The sequence below is a fragment of the Chaetura pelagica genome, unplaced genomic scaffold, assembly GCF_000747805.2.
Source record: "Chaetura pelagica isolate M959 unplaced genomic scaffold, ChaPel_1.0 scaffold386, whole genome shotgun sequence".
NCBI classification, from domain to species: domain Eukaryota; kingdom Metazoa; phylum Chordata; class Aves; order Apodiformes; family Apodidae; genus Chaetura; species Chaetura pelagica.
In genome coordinates, this window is record NW_009953703.1 from 859,927 (window position 1) to 877,344 (window position 17,418).

The 17,418-nt window shown below is 36.0% G+C and overlaps 1 protein-coding gene across 1 annotated transcript in view; it reads left to right on the top strand.

The window, feature by feature from the left end:
• LRP1B (low density lipoprotein receptor-related protein 1B) overlaps window positions 1-17,418 on the top strand; it is a 671,221-nt gene that overhangs the window by 499,228 nt on the left and 154,575 nt on the right. The window contains exons 32-34 of the mRNA XM_010000387.1: window positions 2,829-2,978; window positions 14,963-15,103; window positions 16,962-17,087. Of these exons, the coding sequence (XP_009998689.1) occupies window positions 2,829-2,978; window positions 14,963-15,103; window positions 16,962-17,087 (417 nt within the window). The remainder of the gene's footprint in view (window positions 1-2,828; window positions 2,979-14,962; window positions 15,104-16,961; window positions 17,088-17,418) is intronic.

Genomic DNA, 17,418 nt, shown 5'->3' on the forward strand with positions numbered 1-17,418 from the left:
GCCAGCTGAACATGAGCCAGCAGTGTGCCCAGGTAGCCAAGAAGCCCAGTGGTATCCTGGCCTGCATCAAAATCAGTGTGTGCAGCAGGAGTTAGGGAAGTGATCGTGCCACTGGTGAGGCCACAGCTCGAGTACCCAGTTCAGTTCTGGGCGCCACAGTAGAAGAAAGACATTAAGGTCTTGGAGCATGTCCAGAGAAGAGCAACAAAGCTGGTGATGGTTTTGCAGGGCATGTCATACAAGGAGTGGCTGAGGGAACTGGGGTTGTTTAGTCTGAAAAGAGAAGGCTCAGGGGAAATCTTAGTTTTATCTACAACCACTTTCTACAACTGCCTGAAGGACGTTGTAGAGAGGCTGGTGTTGGTGTCTTCTCCCAAATAACTAGCAATAGGATGAGAGGAAATGGATTTAGGTTGTGACAGGGGAGGTTTAGACTGGATATTAGGAAAAAAAATATTCACTGAGAGAGTGGTGAGCCATTGGAATGGGCTGTCCGGGGAGGTGGTGGAGTCACCATCCCTGGAAGTGCTCAAGAAGTGTTTAGATTTGGCACTTGTGGATATAGTTTTATGGTTGTAGTAGTTGGATTATGGTTGGACTCTATCTTGAAGGTCTCTTCCAACCTTAATGATTCTAACTTCTTCACATATTTATTTATTTACTTTTTTAAAATTTATTATTGGGGAAGAGGATATTATCTCTGTAATTGCTTTTCTTACTTTGTATTTTAATTGTGGAAAAGTCTCAACCTACCAGGGCCTGGCCTGCCATCTGTCCATTTCACGTCATCACAACCTGTGAGGAGGAATTGGAGATGGCTTTGGTTTATAAGTTATACCAATGAGGTATATGTGCAGGAAGGATGTATGTCAGAGCAGGTCACAGTACTTTTAGTGTATTTCCTTTTGCCCCCTTCACTCAAAACAGATCTATGAGCTGACCCTGATATGAAGACTAGCAGTTCTCTTCTAGCTGGTCATTCTGGGCTCACTGGACCACTCAAGAGAGTTGGATCCTTTATCTTCAGTGGATGGGTCTGTCTTCTCCTTTCAGTTTTCTGAAGACCAAATTGTCCAGTATTAATATGAGACAGGTATTTCCTGGTAGTTGGTTACTGACCAGTGCTTTCCATTCAGTGTTCCAGTGGGCACACAGTGTTGCTATCTAGTAGTTGCTTACACAGTCAGCAAATACTTCTTTTGTGCAGTCCACATGTTCAGGTTAACTTGGGCAGCTGGGATGTAAGGTATAAGCCACTCGCCCACACTAGAATGTATGGGACGCTTATGGCTGGTAAATCACATATTTTTATTAGTAAAAACTAGATAATTCCCAAAAAAATCTAAATAACATGTTCTGTCTGCAACAGAATCCTAAAGATTGGTAGTAGGTGGACTTGCTACTTTAGAAAGGAAAAATGTGGTATACTTGGTAGGAGATAGGAAAGTTATTTCTGGTAGTTGCTGCTGTGTAATTGGAATACCCATGTGTAGAAACACCAGTTTAATATCTGAAGAAGTAGCAAGATAACATTGTAATTGCTGTGTAGATTCTGTTCACCCCAACCCCGTGAATAGATCTGAGTGAAATGGGGAAGCAGCTGGCTGGTAGCAGTCAGGAGTTACAGGGAATAGCAAACACCATCCATCTCACAAGAAGGACACCTTTGTCCTTAGGTATTGCCTGCATTGCCTTTGTAACTCATAGCAGGGTTCACTGATACTCCCAGGAAGTTTCCTTTGCTAGGAGTAAGTACTGGATGGGTTTTGATCAGTGCTTGTTGCACATGCAGAGAAACCCATATGTGCAGAGAGATGCTGCAAGATCAATCTTGCCTGAAGCAACTACTCAGTGTCCTCTTCCTCTCTCAAGCTTGGTAGTTGTTTTTCTTCTGGGTAATACACTTCCAGGGAAGGAAGAAATATCAGTAACTGCAAAGGAACTGGAAAGCTGTTTTTGAAAAGCTTAGAAAGCAGACACCTTTTGGACAACTGTGTCAAACGTGTTTAAAGAAGTAGTGGCATGATGCCAGCTGTAAGTATTGCAGCACATGGCACTGCTTTCTTTTTCCAGGCTTTTGAAAATAGATCTGAGTTTCCACAGAGAAGCAATTTACGGGATGGAAGAAGAGTGCTGTACAATATCAGGGGGCTGACCTATGGAGTGCAACAGAGTATTTTTTGGCAATTTGCTGCTGGATCCATAACATGAGTTCTGGGAAAAGTCTAGTACTGAAGCAAATTATTATGGCATGTATTATGACCATGCCAAGTGTATTTCACTGTGGGAAATCTCCTGCTACAATTACTTGAACATTTTCAAAGAGTTGTAAGAGTTGAAAATACATTATCTGTTAGTTCTTTGCTCTTACTTCCATTAAAGTACTTGCTTGCTTTGTTTAGTAGGTTATTTTGCAAGTATTTTTTATTTCTTTGTAGTCATTATTTTAGAATATGAATTATGGCTTCTGGTTGCATTTACTAGTAGTTAATGACCTCACTTTGGACTTCAGTTCATTCAAGTAATTGTTCATTGCCAGATAATGCTTTTTCATCAGTCACTGATAGATTTCTGTAGATGTGGGATGAAATGAAAAGCAGAAAGCTTTTACAAAGTGTGATTTACTTTTTTCCACTACCATTGGCCAAGTTTTTTTGGTTTTCTCAATTGTGTTTTTGAAAGACTGAGTGAATGAGTAGATAGACAAAATAATTGTGTGTGTGTGTATATATATATTTCTTAAATATTTTTTTAGTATGAAAACAACTTAACATTAAATATATATTACCTCTTCAAGGCACAGCTAAAGTTGTACACATTAATTACAGGTTTATCGATAGATTATGGGGAGAACAAACTTTACTGGATCAGTTCAGGAAATGGAACCATAAATAGATGTGACTTGGATGGTGGCAAACTTGAAATAATAGAGTCAATGAAAGAAGACTTAACAAAAGCCACAGCTTTAACCATTATGGGTAAGTCCAACAGTAACCACTGAGTTGTTAATTGATTGGAAGCTAATTAATAATGACAGATCAAAAGCTTGGAGAAGCTATTCTTTTCATGTAAATAATACATGAAGTTCATTGACTGGTGAGACTGTGAAAAATATTTTTATATTTCATTGGACAAACAGTTTGCAATCTGTATTAAAGTATGTGTTTCTATATATGCAGTCATGCATATATGCACACAGGATGAAGGTAACAACCTGAAGTCTTAGGTTTACTGTAGCTAGTGTAGTTAAATACTTGTAAATCCTGTTGGAAGGAGGTGTGTTATGCTCTTTATTACAGAGAATTGTCTAAGACTTGTTTCTTCTGCTGCTCACTTCTTTCTACTGTCTTACTTCAAAATAGTCCTAGTTTGTTGGATTAGCTTACACTTTGTGATTACTTCTTTGAGTATGGAGTGATGATTGGTGATAAAAATAAACTGATTATTTGGATTTTCAGATGCCTGCTGATATTCTGTGGTTTAAATTGATTGTGGGAATAAAAAGCTGTTCTGTCTATTAAACTTTGCACATTAGAAATGTTCAGTACATTTAAGGACATGTAAATTATTATTTTTTTTTTTAATCAAAAGAGCAGCAGCATAAAGAAAAATTCCTAAAGAAGTTCAAGAAGTCTTTAAGTTGCAGATTGCTGAATATTATGAGAATATTGCTTCAAACTGATTGTTTCTCGTGCATCTTTAGCTCTTGGCCCTTGCTGTGCTAGGATGACAATGTGTTAAGAAATTACAGTCTTATAGTATTCTAGAGATGATATTAGAGCTTTCTGCACTTCCTCCAAATGCTTTCCTCATCTCTGATTTGCTTCAGTTAAAAATCTTTATATTTATTGTGGATGTTCCAAAACAAAAAACAGTTTATAAGTAGAATTCTGTTGGGATAGTTCACACATTAACTGCCAGAATATTTTCATAAAGCATTTTATTTGATTGATTACTTCTATAACATATATAGTTTGTGTGCTTGTGAAAGCTATGCTAAATAAACTCCAAAGACTTTGTGCACATTGTGTAAATTAAGTCATTTGTAAGTAGTAATGGTTAAAAATGTTATATATTTGTTTGGGCAGGATTGCACTCTAAATGCTGTCAAAATCTGTTGCAGAGGGAATACTTTTACATATGCACTCATAAACAAAAGCAAGTTTTGTGTCAGTAGGAGCCATGAATGTTAATATAAAAAACTTGTCTTTGTGACTGGAAATAGAATGAATAAATGACCTTTACTTTAGGGAGATATTGGTAGTCTTCAATATGAGATGTTGTAAAGAGTATTTGTTTATATATCACTGAGATGTCTGTATTGAGTCTTCATCTGTAATTCAGAGAAGGTCCAACAGTGATGATTCATCTGGAATATAGAGTAGATTTTATTGCTATCATTTAAAGAAGACTGTTCCATGCTTGTTTGCACAGAAGTAATTGAACCATACAGGTGTGGAGATGCAAAAATTTATGTTGCATAGTTTGTAAACGAATACATTTATATGTATAATATCTCTAATATTCCTCGTTTGAGAAGCTCTGTTTTTATGGATGACTACAATTCTTCCTACTCAAAATTGCTAAACAAAACTTATAATGTGTTTGGGTTTTTCTGTTTGTTTTCTCTTTGGGCTTTGTCTGGTTTGGAGCCACAGTTGTGGTAACTGCCCTATGACATTGCAGTGTGATTCTGTATAGAGGCCTGTCAGAGAAAAGTAAAAATACTCTTTTATAAACAGTACTGTATGTGGTGGTTGGAAAATGAGAAGTTTCTGTGTTCATTTCTTCTGTATGTTTTTATATTGTGGAACATTTTGTAGCAACACAAATGCCTTTTATTTGCCTCAAGTGCTTATATCAGATTCTATCAGTCAGGATTTCATGCATGTAAAATGGTCAGAACAGAAAATCCAATGCAATGTGAAGCAAGTAAGAGATCTGTAATTGATGAGTGATTGTAGCTAATAATATGCAAATAGAGAAGGAGGAATAATTTGTGCTAATGTAAGATTTACCATGATAGATTAACATGATTTGGTATTCCTGTTAATCTGTTTGCCTACAAGTTTAAGAGGAATTTTTAGCAGGTGAATTGCAGTAACTACGTTTATTGCTTTCGTTTTGGTCGATTTTGTAAATTTTCTTGACTGCTTTTATCTAAAAACAAAGGAAACACATAAAAACCACCGTGAAGTGAAATGTTTCTTCTCTGATTATGCTAAGCTGATTTCTTTTTACAATTTGAATTCATTAGTGGCTGAAAAGAAAACAAATATGGTATTTGTACTCAAACTCCTGACTTTGTTTTGTGACATTTAGCTTCCACTCAGGGCTGCAGAATCCTGTAGGCTTCTGCTGTCTTTGGCATTTTTCTGTTTTATTTTTCGTGTCTTCCCAGGTAAAAGCAGTGTTTTGGACAGCTTATTTTTTTGGTTGTATTTCTATTTGAAGTGTGTGATCACATCGTGTTGCTCGGTTATGTTTTCACTGGAGCAGAAAGAGGAGATAGAGTATTTTGAGAATCCCTTTGTGCAGTAGTCTCACCAGGTCACACATGGGTCAGTTGCTGTTGAACATCAGAACCTTTGCTGGTCTGAAGAACTCGAAAACGGAAATGGTGGAGGGAATCTCAGTGGATTGAGGGAACAGGGTAATGTGATCTTAAATGGCTCTGCTTCCCATTCCCTCCCCAAGCATAGGAAGGGAGAGAAAGGATTACCAGAAAAATTTACTATTGTGGCGATCTCTTACAACATCTCAGTCTCTTTCATTTCTGAAGACTTTTTTAGCTGTTTGTGACACATCTCCTTACTAGCATTTTTTCCAGTCACCAGTCTCCCTGTCAGAAAGCACAAGTTCTCAAAGACTCACAAAGATAATCCAGTAGTCTTGTGTGAAGACCTAGTGTCTTCTATTCTTTGCCTTGACAGCCTTTTGCACAGAAAATGGACAGATCTTTTGACAGCTTCCAGGGGGTTTTGCTATAACTTGCAGTTTACATTTCAGAAATTTTTTCAGAACTAGAAAAAACTAAGGACTGACAGCAGCTTGGCCTGAGGCTGACTTTTTTTGCTTTAGTAATTTCTGTGCTCTCCTGATCTCTGTGTTACCTGGATCTTTGATTCTGTTAATTTCAAAATCAGAAAAGGGGTGAGAAGCAGTTAAGTACTCCATGGTTATGTAGAGGGATGTGAACTCAAAGAATAACACCAGCAAAGTCGGGAAAGTGTTGGTTTGCTTTTTTTATACAGCTGTGCTGTAGTTCAGAGCTTCACCAGGCAATGATGAATGCCACTCTCCTTTAGTACTGCTCCTCAGTCTCCTCATTGTTTGTACTTCATTGCTTTCAATCCCTGTATATCTGTGTTCTAGTTTAGCCCTTACAAACTGTTTGGAAGTTGCCACTATGTTTCAGGTGTTGACTGTTATTTAGTCCTTTCCAGAGGACATTCTCCCGCTATTGTATTATTTAGTGGGAACATGCAGAAGGTGATGGTAAGATGTGAAAAAATAATGTTAGCAGCCAAATTGTTGCCAAAGTGCTCTCAACTTTGTCCTGAGTCTGAATCATAAACTGAGCATTGCTAGAAAACTATTGATTCGTTACTGTAAATTTGTTGCTGAGAAGAAAAAGATACTGAAGGTTTCAGTCAGTTGTTTTTTGGTGGAGGTATTTGATTGGATTTTGTATCAGGTCCTCACAGAAATACAGCTTAAACAAGATCACAAAATTGAGCTCATATTGGTACAAAACAGGGATATGATGTAGATTGTACAATGAGGATATAATTTGTTGTGCATTGGTGATATTTTTTTTTAAGATAGTTATGCTGGAAATGTCAAAGGAAATATTCCATGATGCTAAGTAGTAGTCTTTTTCTAGTTATTGTTTAATAGTATAAAGTAGAAGAATTTCATGTAGTGAATAATTTTATGCATAGGTACTATTTCTGCTGAAATTAATGTTAAAAAAAAGCAATACAACAAAATCAGACATATATAATAGCTTTTCAATGGGAGAGCAGATCTTAGCACAATATCTTGAACACAAACTGCATAAATTACAGTCATCAAGGTGTATTATCAAACAATCAAAATTGGCAATAACAATTACAGTATTTTCTTTTAGACAGAAAATGTGGGTTCACATTACCAAAATATATTCATGCTGCCTTTTGTTTTCATCATGTAGGTATATATCTTAGTTATTTGATTTTTGTTTTATCCTACATAGAGTTTCAAACATAACACCAGAATGCATTTCTAGCAACTCAGGTGGTGGGAGATGTGAGTTTGCTGGATGTAATTGCAAAATGCAAGGGGCTGCTTAGATCAGGAAATTTCACATACACACACCTTAATTTTCCAAGTCATCAGTCTTCTAATTGCCATACCACCATTCATTACTTTAGCACTAATATGTGAAATATATCTAGGCAATTTGCTTGGCTCTAAGTACCGTACATAGTTGTCTTCCATAAATACTCAAGCCACCATTAATGAAAACTAATGACCCATCAACATTTGCATTCAGAGTACTGCTTGAGATCTCCAAAGGACTGTCCACAATGCTAGTGTAGGAATTTTTGGCATTTGAAATTGCTGTTTCCCAACATGTTGCTGCGCTTAATGCTAATTACCCAATGAAATGGATAAATACAACAATTTTAATGTATATATTATAACCTAGCTTCAGCAACAAGATTGTAAATAGCAATCAAAAAACTCTTTTTAGTATAATCAAGCAAATAAATAATTTAACTTCAGTTTGATATTTAAAGGTTTACATTTCTTCCCTAATTTGTGAAAGCAAGTTGCATTTATGCTAAAGTTAAGTGGTTTCATAAAATCAACTAGTATATATATATTTTTTAAATGAATATAGAAATAAATTGATTCATCCTAATAATAAAAATCATAGATGGGCTGTTTTCTTAGAGAATATAGTAATAACACAGTGAGAAATCGTCCAAAATTCTCCTTAGAAAGTTGGTAAAAAAAAACAGCTGTGTAAAATTTTGAGGAGTTTTTGTTATGAGATTATGTTGTGTTATATATCATTTTAAAACCTCTGTTCTTTAGCTCTCAGGGAATAACTGGCCATCTGTGACACATTCAGGGGTTTTGACAGGTAACCATAAGAGGTTTGACCTCAAGATGTACTTCAGCATTTGTGGGATGCTTTTTGGGGTCGTTTTTAGTTTGATTTTTTATTATTATTTTATGTCCAAGGTTGCTTTTGGTTTGTTTAAGATTTCTTCATTACAATTCCTGAAATGTCAGGGTTTGCATGAGCTTCACTTTACTTAAATTTTTAGGTGGTCTTTCTTATCTAACTCAGTGTACTGTATCCATGTCTCTTCCTAAAACTTTCAGTGCACTGCATGATGCCTCTGCAAAAGAAGAAAAAAAAAAAAAATACTAGCTCAGTTAGATTTTCTCAGTTATATTTTTAAGTAAATCTTTATCCAGTTGTCATGTTACCAAGGATGGAAGAAAAAGATAAAAGAATTATCACGACGCATATATTCAGTATTCTCTTGTCATTTATCCCTTTCAACAGTACGGGTGACATAGGAGGCTACTCAACCTCTGTACTTCAAGTACGTTGAAGTCAGGTATTTCAAGGGCTAGTAATGAGTTTATGCTGTGATTGTTTCTGTTTCTTGTGTCCTGAAGGGAGGGAAAGGAACTCTACGGTGTGACATGGATGGAAGTGGTTTAGATTCTGTTCACTCAATATGAAAGCAGCAGTAGTCTCATTTAGTAGCTCAGTAAGCAGAAGAGGCACATGATGGAACATTCAGTTGGTGATGCAGAAAGGCTTTGACTCTGTACTCATACTAGAAGGGAGAAAGGAAACTTTTTTATGGTGTAGGAAAGGAAACCATTTGTGGTTCCATTATTGATAATTGAACTTTTTGATTAAGCACATACCATGTTTTAATTTCTCTGCAAAACAATTTGCAAAGTTGTTTATTTGATTTTGATTGTTTTTTGATTGTTTCCTTTCCCTAAAGAGCCAGGAAGTCAGGGAATTGCAGTTTTGGGGCACTGCTGAAACCGTAGCCATACATGAGGTTTTGCATAAAATACTAAAGAAATGCCTGCAAGAGTTTAATGACTTCTTTGAGGTAAATTATGCAAAACACCAAAACTATGTGTTTTGCTTCCTTCCTATACTCCAGTCTTACACAAATCCAGCCATGACATTTTTTTTTTGATGCATAAGAGTAAGTTCTAGTGTACTACACACAAGACAGCAGCCATTACCAAAATTATTAATTGGCCATTCTGATTCATGGTTAAATAGAGGATTTGAAGACTGAAATAACTTCTTCACATACAATCATTTAATCAGGAAACCTTTAGGATGTATATATGTAATGTCTGTTCATTGTAATACACACCATCAAAACTGAGCACAGAAATTTTTTTTGTTCTAAGAATTGTCTGACAAAAGAGTCATCAGATGCAAGCTGCTGGTAAGTTACCAGGTGGATGCCCCAGGAGAATCTTTTCACTCAGTCCATTCTAGCACCTTTGGATGCTTACAATGATAGATTTCCCTTAAATTTTACACAAGCTTCACTGGAGAGTTCTATTTGTGCCTCCAAGTCTTCATGTTCAGAGTACTTCCATTCTGTAGACTGTTGTCTCACCATGTACCTTTGAAGACTATTCAGTAAATGCTTTGCTTTCCTTGACATTTTCAGAGTTTATTTTCTTTTGTGCAGTAACTTTTCACAGTTATTGCAGTGGAAATTATTTGTCAGATCGGCAACTTTCATCATGAAACACTCAACTGTCTGGCCCTATAAATTAGTTATTTAAATATTAAAACTGCAGCACAGCCAACAATTTGTTTTACTGAATAGGAAATGAAGTGGGAATGAAGTTAAAGCACAATATTTGTTGGAAAGGCAGTGTTCCCAAAGTCTAAAAGTTTTTTCAATCTAGGGTTTTACTTTTGTTTCACCTACAGGAATAACTTCCACAGTCTGAGATGAAAAGGCTGAAGATGTTAAATTCGTAATTACGTAGACTTGCTCTGTTTAATTATTTTGTTTGAGATTATTTAAAGGTATATAACTATTTGCAGGGAAAAAAAAGTGTTTATACTTTTTCGTCATGTAGAACCTTTCTGTGTATTTCACTGCAAAACAGTAGTTTCTTAGAAACCTAAGGGTGTGGTACTCTCAGTATGCTGCCATTTACTTGGTTTCAGTTTACAAATATGCACGACAAACTGAAGATGAAGTTCTACTCAAATTGCTGCTATAATTTCTTTGCCTTTTTTTTTTTGGTCATTTTCCCCTACATGGATAAATTTAACATTCACACAAAAACTGCATTGTGTTGCCCTTGAGATTATTGGTCAAATCTAGGTCGGAGGTAATATGGTATTAAAATGTTAGCTAGTTCAGTTTGCTTAAAATAGCTACTTTTCCAAAAGGCTGAGAGCAGAAGGAAGTTGCTTCCACTTATTTTTTTACCATTCTGTTAGAATATATTCTATATATAGAATATAGAATCAGAGAATATAAGAGAGATGAGCCAATGAAGCCTTGTTTCTGTATTGAAGCTTCCTTGAAGAAAGAACTAACTTTTATTTAATTTATTCAATTTTACAAAAAAAAAAAATAATAGCCTTTTCTTTTTCTGATACAGGACTATAGAAAAAATACAGGTTGTGGATCCTCAGGAGCATAATTTTAAGCTCACAACATAAAAATGAGTAACTTCTTTTTTGAAGTGGGAGCTACAGAGTGTTAACCAGTCTCTGAGGTGAATGAGTTGACTAAGTCAGGAGGAACTGATAACCCACAATAAGTGGGAAGGAGGTCATGGTGCTAAGTCTTGTGAAGGGAGTTAGAACTCAGGTAGAGTGTTCTGACATTCAAAGAAAATGAGAAACAGACACTGTGAAACATAGCATAGACCTTGGAACTTTTCAACCTGGAACACTGAGGTCATCTCACATCTTTGTGCTATAGAGGCAGTGAGGACTTGAAATCAGATTTGCCGTGGCTTCTGTGTAAGTGTTCATTAGTTCACTGAGTTTCATGTCAAAGCTGTTTAAAATTATATTCTGATGCACTGGGAGATAGAGCCAGCTTTTCTCTTTTTCTATTTATTTTTTTTCCCCTCCATTATTTCTTATTTATTGATTGTAATTTGGTTTTAATGAAAAATGTGTTTTGCATTACAAGCAATTTTTTCTCTTGAATTTTTTCCGTACAGTCAGTAGAGTTCCCATATATAATGAGGCATTTTATTTCATGATTTTCTGTGGAAGTGGCCTCAAATCAGCTGTTGTTGCAGCAAAAGTGGAAGTGGTGAAGACTGCATCCATGTCTCCTGAGTCATAACATGGTACCTTCAACTTATCTCTCTAGCCTTCTCCCCATTGTGCCTCCAGTGCAATACCCTGGATCTGTCATCACAAGACCTCACCCCAGTTTCAATCCTGGTCTTCTGCACAACAATTATCACTATTTCAAGCACTTGCAGAGCCTTCCCCCCATTCACAATTCCACAATTTGCTGTCACCCCATTTTCTTCACCTGTTCTTTAAATTTTCCTTTTTTTCTCCACTCCTTATCTTCTCTATGTCAAAACAAAGCCCAGGCTGTTGCCCCTCTGGAGCTACAGGTGTAGGGGTACCCTGGCCTGCCAGCAAACAAGAAGGGATTCAACCAGTCAATCATTCTGCTGTTTTGCAGTATATTGGTGCTTAGACAGACAAGATTTTACATAGGGTGGCTTTTGAGTTCATCAAGGAATTGTGTGGCATATGTGTGTTCTTGGTTTCGCTTCAAAAAGAGATCTGTGTTTTCACCAAGGTTGTGTTAGGTCTGTGCGTTGATTTTTCCTAAGGTTTTAAATAGTTACCAAAAAACTAGCAGAAGTATCTGATGCCACCACTGTGAAAAGTAGAATACAGGATGATGTTGTTCCCATTATATGTGGTAGAAATAGTTGGCAGTGCTTTGCTTTGTCTACAGCTAGAAACACCAGGAAGTTCTTTGCTGAAATATTTCTTTGATGCAATATCTGAGGGGTGACACCAGTTAGCACTGGCTAAGTGTTCTCTGTGTGTTGGGTATGCTCTGTGTTACAGTCTCACCCAGACAGGAAAGGACTGATTTGCTTTGCTTCCAGCAACCATTGAGGATGATGAATAATGGGAACGAGCTGGCTGAAATTAATTATGATAAAAATGAAAATATTATGTTGTAAGGGAAACAGCTGAAAGACTTGGCATTGGTTAGGTAAAGAGCCCTTCACTGTGAACATTCAGTTGCTATGATTCAGCTGAGTTCTTGTTTTGGAAGCAAGTTTTAAGTTCTCAAGTGTTTGGGCTGTTAAAATTAGACAGTGTGCATAATTAGACAGTAAGCATTATTACTATGTTTATTATTCTTTTGGATCTCACAAAAATTTGCTTCCCTTTCAGATACACATTTGCAATTTCAATCAATTCTCTAATTTCCTCTATATTGAACTGTCCCCACATACCTCACGGAAGATATTTATGTAGGATATCTCCTCATTAAACAAATTCTCTCCCCTAGAGTGTATAATGCTGGTGTCTGCCTATGTAAAAATTAAAGGTTGGGATTTTTTCTCTCCTGGCACATGGCAGGTCTCAAAACCATGTCATGGCTGATGTCAGTACTCTCACTGTCAACGTGTGATGGTCTTAGATGTGATACAGAGCAATCCTTGGGCACTCCTGAATGATAAGCTGTGCCTGCAGTCCCTGCCAGTGTGGCCATTACGAGTAGCAGAGCCACACTGCAGAGCTTTTCCACCCTCCCCCAGCATCTCCACTGAAACACTTGACAGGACAATGCTGTTTTAGAAAGCAGGTCTGTGATCTCAATGTCATCCTTCAGAGCTACAGTAAAACTAAAAGCTGTGGCCTTTTATATGCATAGGGTATAAAGAAATGTCAAGAGAGTTTGGGGCATTTCTAGCATTCTTCTGACTTCCTGTCATTTTAACCTATTCTGTCTTCCAAATCTTAGCAATAATGAATAAAATTGTTCCATGAGAGCTGCTGTGAAGGTTTACAAAAGTGTATATTTAATATCCCTTTCTTCTGTTTGCATAGTTTCTTCCTGCATTTCCTGAAAGGTTGTCCTTGCTTTTTTCTTTTTACCTTGTGATTGTTTTGACTTATTTTATACCCTATGTGTGCAGTATTAAGTGATGGCATGAAACATGAACTATTAAAACTTGGTAGGAATACCACCCTAATACTGATTTGAGGAAAAGAAGTAAAAATTATTAATATAAAAAAATCATAACCACCAATAGTGAGGTGTCTTCCTAGCTTTCATTAGATGAATAAAAAACTAACAAGCTCTTTAACTAAGGAGGTTATTTCATTAATTTCAGCAGGTAACGAGTCAGTCTCAAAATGACAAATTGGTAACACTGAGAAGTGTATATTTCTGAACAAAAAGTAATCTCTAATGGTGATATCTTAATTCTGTTAATGGTGCTTCAAAAATAACATTTTGCTAAAGTGATGTGAGTGAAATGGAAAATATATCTCATGTATATGTTTCAGTTTCTTGACATTTCTTTTGATTTGTTTGTTGTCATACACTGTTGTTTAAATTGTTATGAAGATTATCTTTACAGTAATGTAGGCATTTGTATCTTAATTTATTTTTAAATGAAAAATTACATTCCATAGAAACCAATATGGCCACAGCAATATGATCAAACTTAGTATTTCTATGCTCATGTCACTTAGTCTTATCTGAGTTTAAGTGAAATCTTAATGACTAAAGTCACTTGAAATCCAACTCTTGTAAAATACATTGCTGCATATACTGCAATTGTGCATCAGGTGACAGTTCTGTTACAAATTTTTTGACAAGTCCTTCATACTATGATTCAAGTATTCTGCATGACGAGGTTGACGAGGACAGTTTGAAGTTTCCTGCTAGTATGTGCATAGCATGTATCATAGAATCATAGAATGCCTGGTTGGAAGGGACCTCAGGGATCATCTGGTCCAACCTTTCTAGGTACTACTACAGTTTATATGAGATGGCTCAGCACCCTGTCAAGCTGAGACTTAACTGTCCAATGTGGGGGGGAATCTGCCACTTCCCCTGGGAGACTATTCCAACTGTCCTGATGGAGAAAAATTTACGTCTTGTGTCCAATTGGGATCTCCTCAGTAGCAACTTGTGCCCATTGCCCCCTGTCTTTTCCATGTGACTCCTTCTAAATAGAGAGTCTCCATCTTCTTGGCAGCCACCCTTTAAGTACTGGAACATTTAATAAGGTCTTCACAAAGCCTTCTCTTCTCAAGGCTGAGCAAACCCAGCTTTTCAGCCTCTCCTCATATGGAAGGTCCTCCAGTCCTCTGATCATCCTTGTAGCCCTTCTCTGGACCCTCATGTTTCTACTACTTTAAAATCTTCTGTAAATTATGACGAAAAAGTTACTAACAATGTAAGATGGTAATTTCTAAATGTATTTAAGACGGTAACAAGATTTAATTATTTTTATGTTAATTTTCATGCTTACTAATATCCAGATCAGGTAATGGAACCCTGGAACCACAGCTCCAGTCATCTCTACCCATATAATGGATGGATATAGAAAATTTGGAGTTGTAGTAGTATATGGTCTGTGAATCAGGTTTTGTGACTTTCAGTTATAGAGTGGGCATAATTCTGTTGTGAGTTTTTTTTTCTACTTAAAAATTTGTGAAAACTCTGAGGTTTTCACCTAGAAAGAAGTAAATTTATAAAACCATAATGTTTGTTTTTAAAATAACAATTAAAAAAACAAACCACAAAATCCCAACACTTTATTCTGTCAGTTTTCTTTAAAATTGATCTTAGATTTAATCTCAAATGCTGTAGGTTGCAAACATATATAACTTGATAGTGATCATCTTCATTTTTAAAACTTGAATATTTTGCAGATAAAAAGCTTTGGTGGGCAGACCAGAACTCAGCTCAGATTGGTACCTGTAACAAAAAAGATGGAAGAAACCCCACTGTCCTGCGAAACAAAACCTCAGGAGTTGTACATATGAAAGTGTATGATAAAGCAGCTCAGAAAGGTATGTTACATTTCAGGCTTGTTTAACCGACTTTGAGACTGCATAATACCTTTTCCCAGGTTATTCTCCAAACTTTGCTAAAACAAAATATGTACTTCATTGTAATTCAATGATAGAATACTGTAAACTATTTCATTATTGCATGAATCATTGAATATAATGGGATAATTGATTGAGAACATCAGCCTGATAGATTTTAATTAATGACATTTTCAGAAGTTTCCATTATAGTGAAGTTCAAAGTTTTTTCAGAGTATCTCAGTTCAAGATTTTTAGTTAAAAAAAAAAATCAGTGTGTGAGCCTCATTTCAAATTACTGCAATTTTAAGTAAGTGAAGTATTATGAGAGAATTTATTAATAATCTTAATTATATGTTTGTCTTTAGACGGTTTAATCTAAAATGACTGAAGTGACAGTAATATAACTCAAAAGGGAAACAGCAGAAAAATGGGGAAATATTGCTGATAAAGATTAGTTGGCAAAGTTGGAGCAGAGATAATATGAAAAAGTATTATTTGGGATCATGCACACAGTTTTATGAGTTTGGAGGTCAAAGATTGATACCTTTGGGAGATTCCTTAGAAACAGGTTACTTCTGATTCCAGCTGCTTCCAAAGTATTGATGGTTGCACTGAAAGTGGTGAGGACAAGATCTACATGAAACAAATCAATTCCTTTTGCAGAGCACATTCCAAAAGAGCACAGAATGGAGCTAGGCTGTCTGAAGTCCAATAAGTACTCCATGTGTGGAGTACATTCCTCCAGTTCCATATTGAGTACTTCTGGGAATACTTGCCATTTTACTAATCTGGCAAACATCTCATGAGTATCCAAATGTTAGCGATATCTGAGCATGAACATATGTCTTCCACTGTACAAAGATCAAGGAAACTAACACTTCTGTCTTTCTGTACCTCTGAACTTTTACTGGAATTGAGAATCCAGAAGTTCTGTAGTGAAATCTTACCTTGGTGTATTTTTGCAGACTGATGTCAGGGTTTTGGAAATAAGAATCCAACACTGTAGATGGGATTCAGCTTTACATTTGCATGGCTTTTTATTTTTATTTTTTTTTAAATAATCTTTGGATGTCCCATATACATCTTGCATTTCATTTAAGTGAGGTAAGAGCAAATGTGATGTGAGAGCACTTGCAAATTTCTCTGTATATAGATACAGAGAAACTGGTAATCAACTAATGCCTTGAATGTCTTAGTAGACTTGAATTTCTTCATGAAGCTTCCAATTTCTGAGATGTTTATTGTACTGTGTATAATGTTTGTTATAAATCTTATTAAAAAGTATTGAACTATTAACTAAAAGTAAATATTGTTTGAAGGAAGAAGTAGGAGCATGAATCTGAGAGATTCCATGGGAGTTTCTCCTAAATATACTAAACAACTTGTGGTTTACAAATATGTGATGTTAATATAACATTTAGTGAATGAGATCAATGACATGCTCATGGTCTAGAATAAGATACACCCTCTAGACTAATGTCAGTGAGATTTCAGCATTGCTGCTTACAAACTGAATGTAGTGTGTTCAGTTTTATCATATGCTTTTACCTTAAAATGTGCAGATTCTTCTTCAGAAAACTGACTTATTTAAAAAAAAAATATTCTAAGGAATAAACTAGTCTAAGCATGCAGATAAAATATTGCAAGAGTGAAGTATGGACAATTGTATTAGTAGCATAGGCTGAAATACATTATGCATACCTCAATTTTTCAAAGAAGTCAGCTGGATGAAATTTGGGGTTTGGTAATAATAATTGGTGCCAACACAAGTTTTTTGTCAGGATTGCACTGTTGGAATTTTCTTTCCTCTTGTCTCTTCCCCCATCATGTTCTATAGGTAGCAATTCTTGTCAGTTAAACAACGGTGGGTGCTCCCAGCTTTGTTTACCAACATCAGAAACCACCAGGACTTGTGTGTGTACAGTAGGCTACAACCTGCAAAAAAATCGCATGGCCTGCAAAGGTAAAGTGGCTATAAGATTTATTTTACTGAACTTCAGTTTTATGGGAACACTGTACTGACTAAATTAACTTTTTTTGTTAGATCTGACTTCAATAATCACACTGCATATACTTGATTAAAGCGGCAACAGAGAAATGTCTGTTGTGGTTAGGACTGAATTTCAATTTACCTTGTAATTTACTTAGTTCTGCATAGCTTCTTGTGGAAACTGAAGAATATATTTTAGGTTTTCTTTAAATGTGGACAGAAAAGCAGACCATTTGAGCCATCATTAATAGCAGTACATATTTGTTCAAGTTCATAGACCTTAACTTTAAACTAAATTATAGGC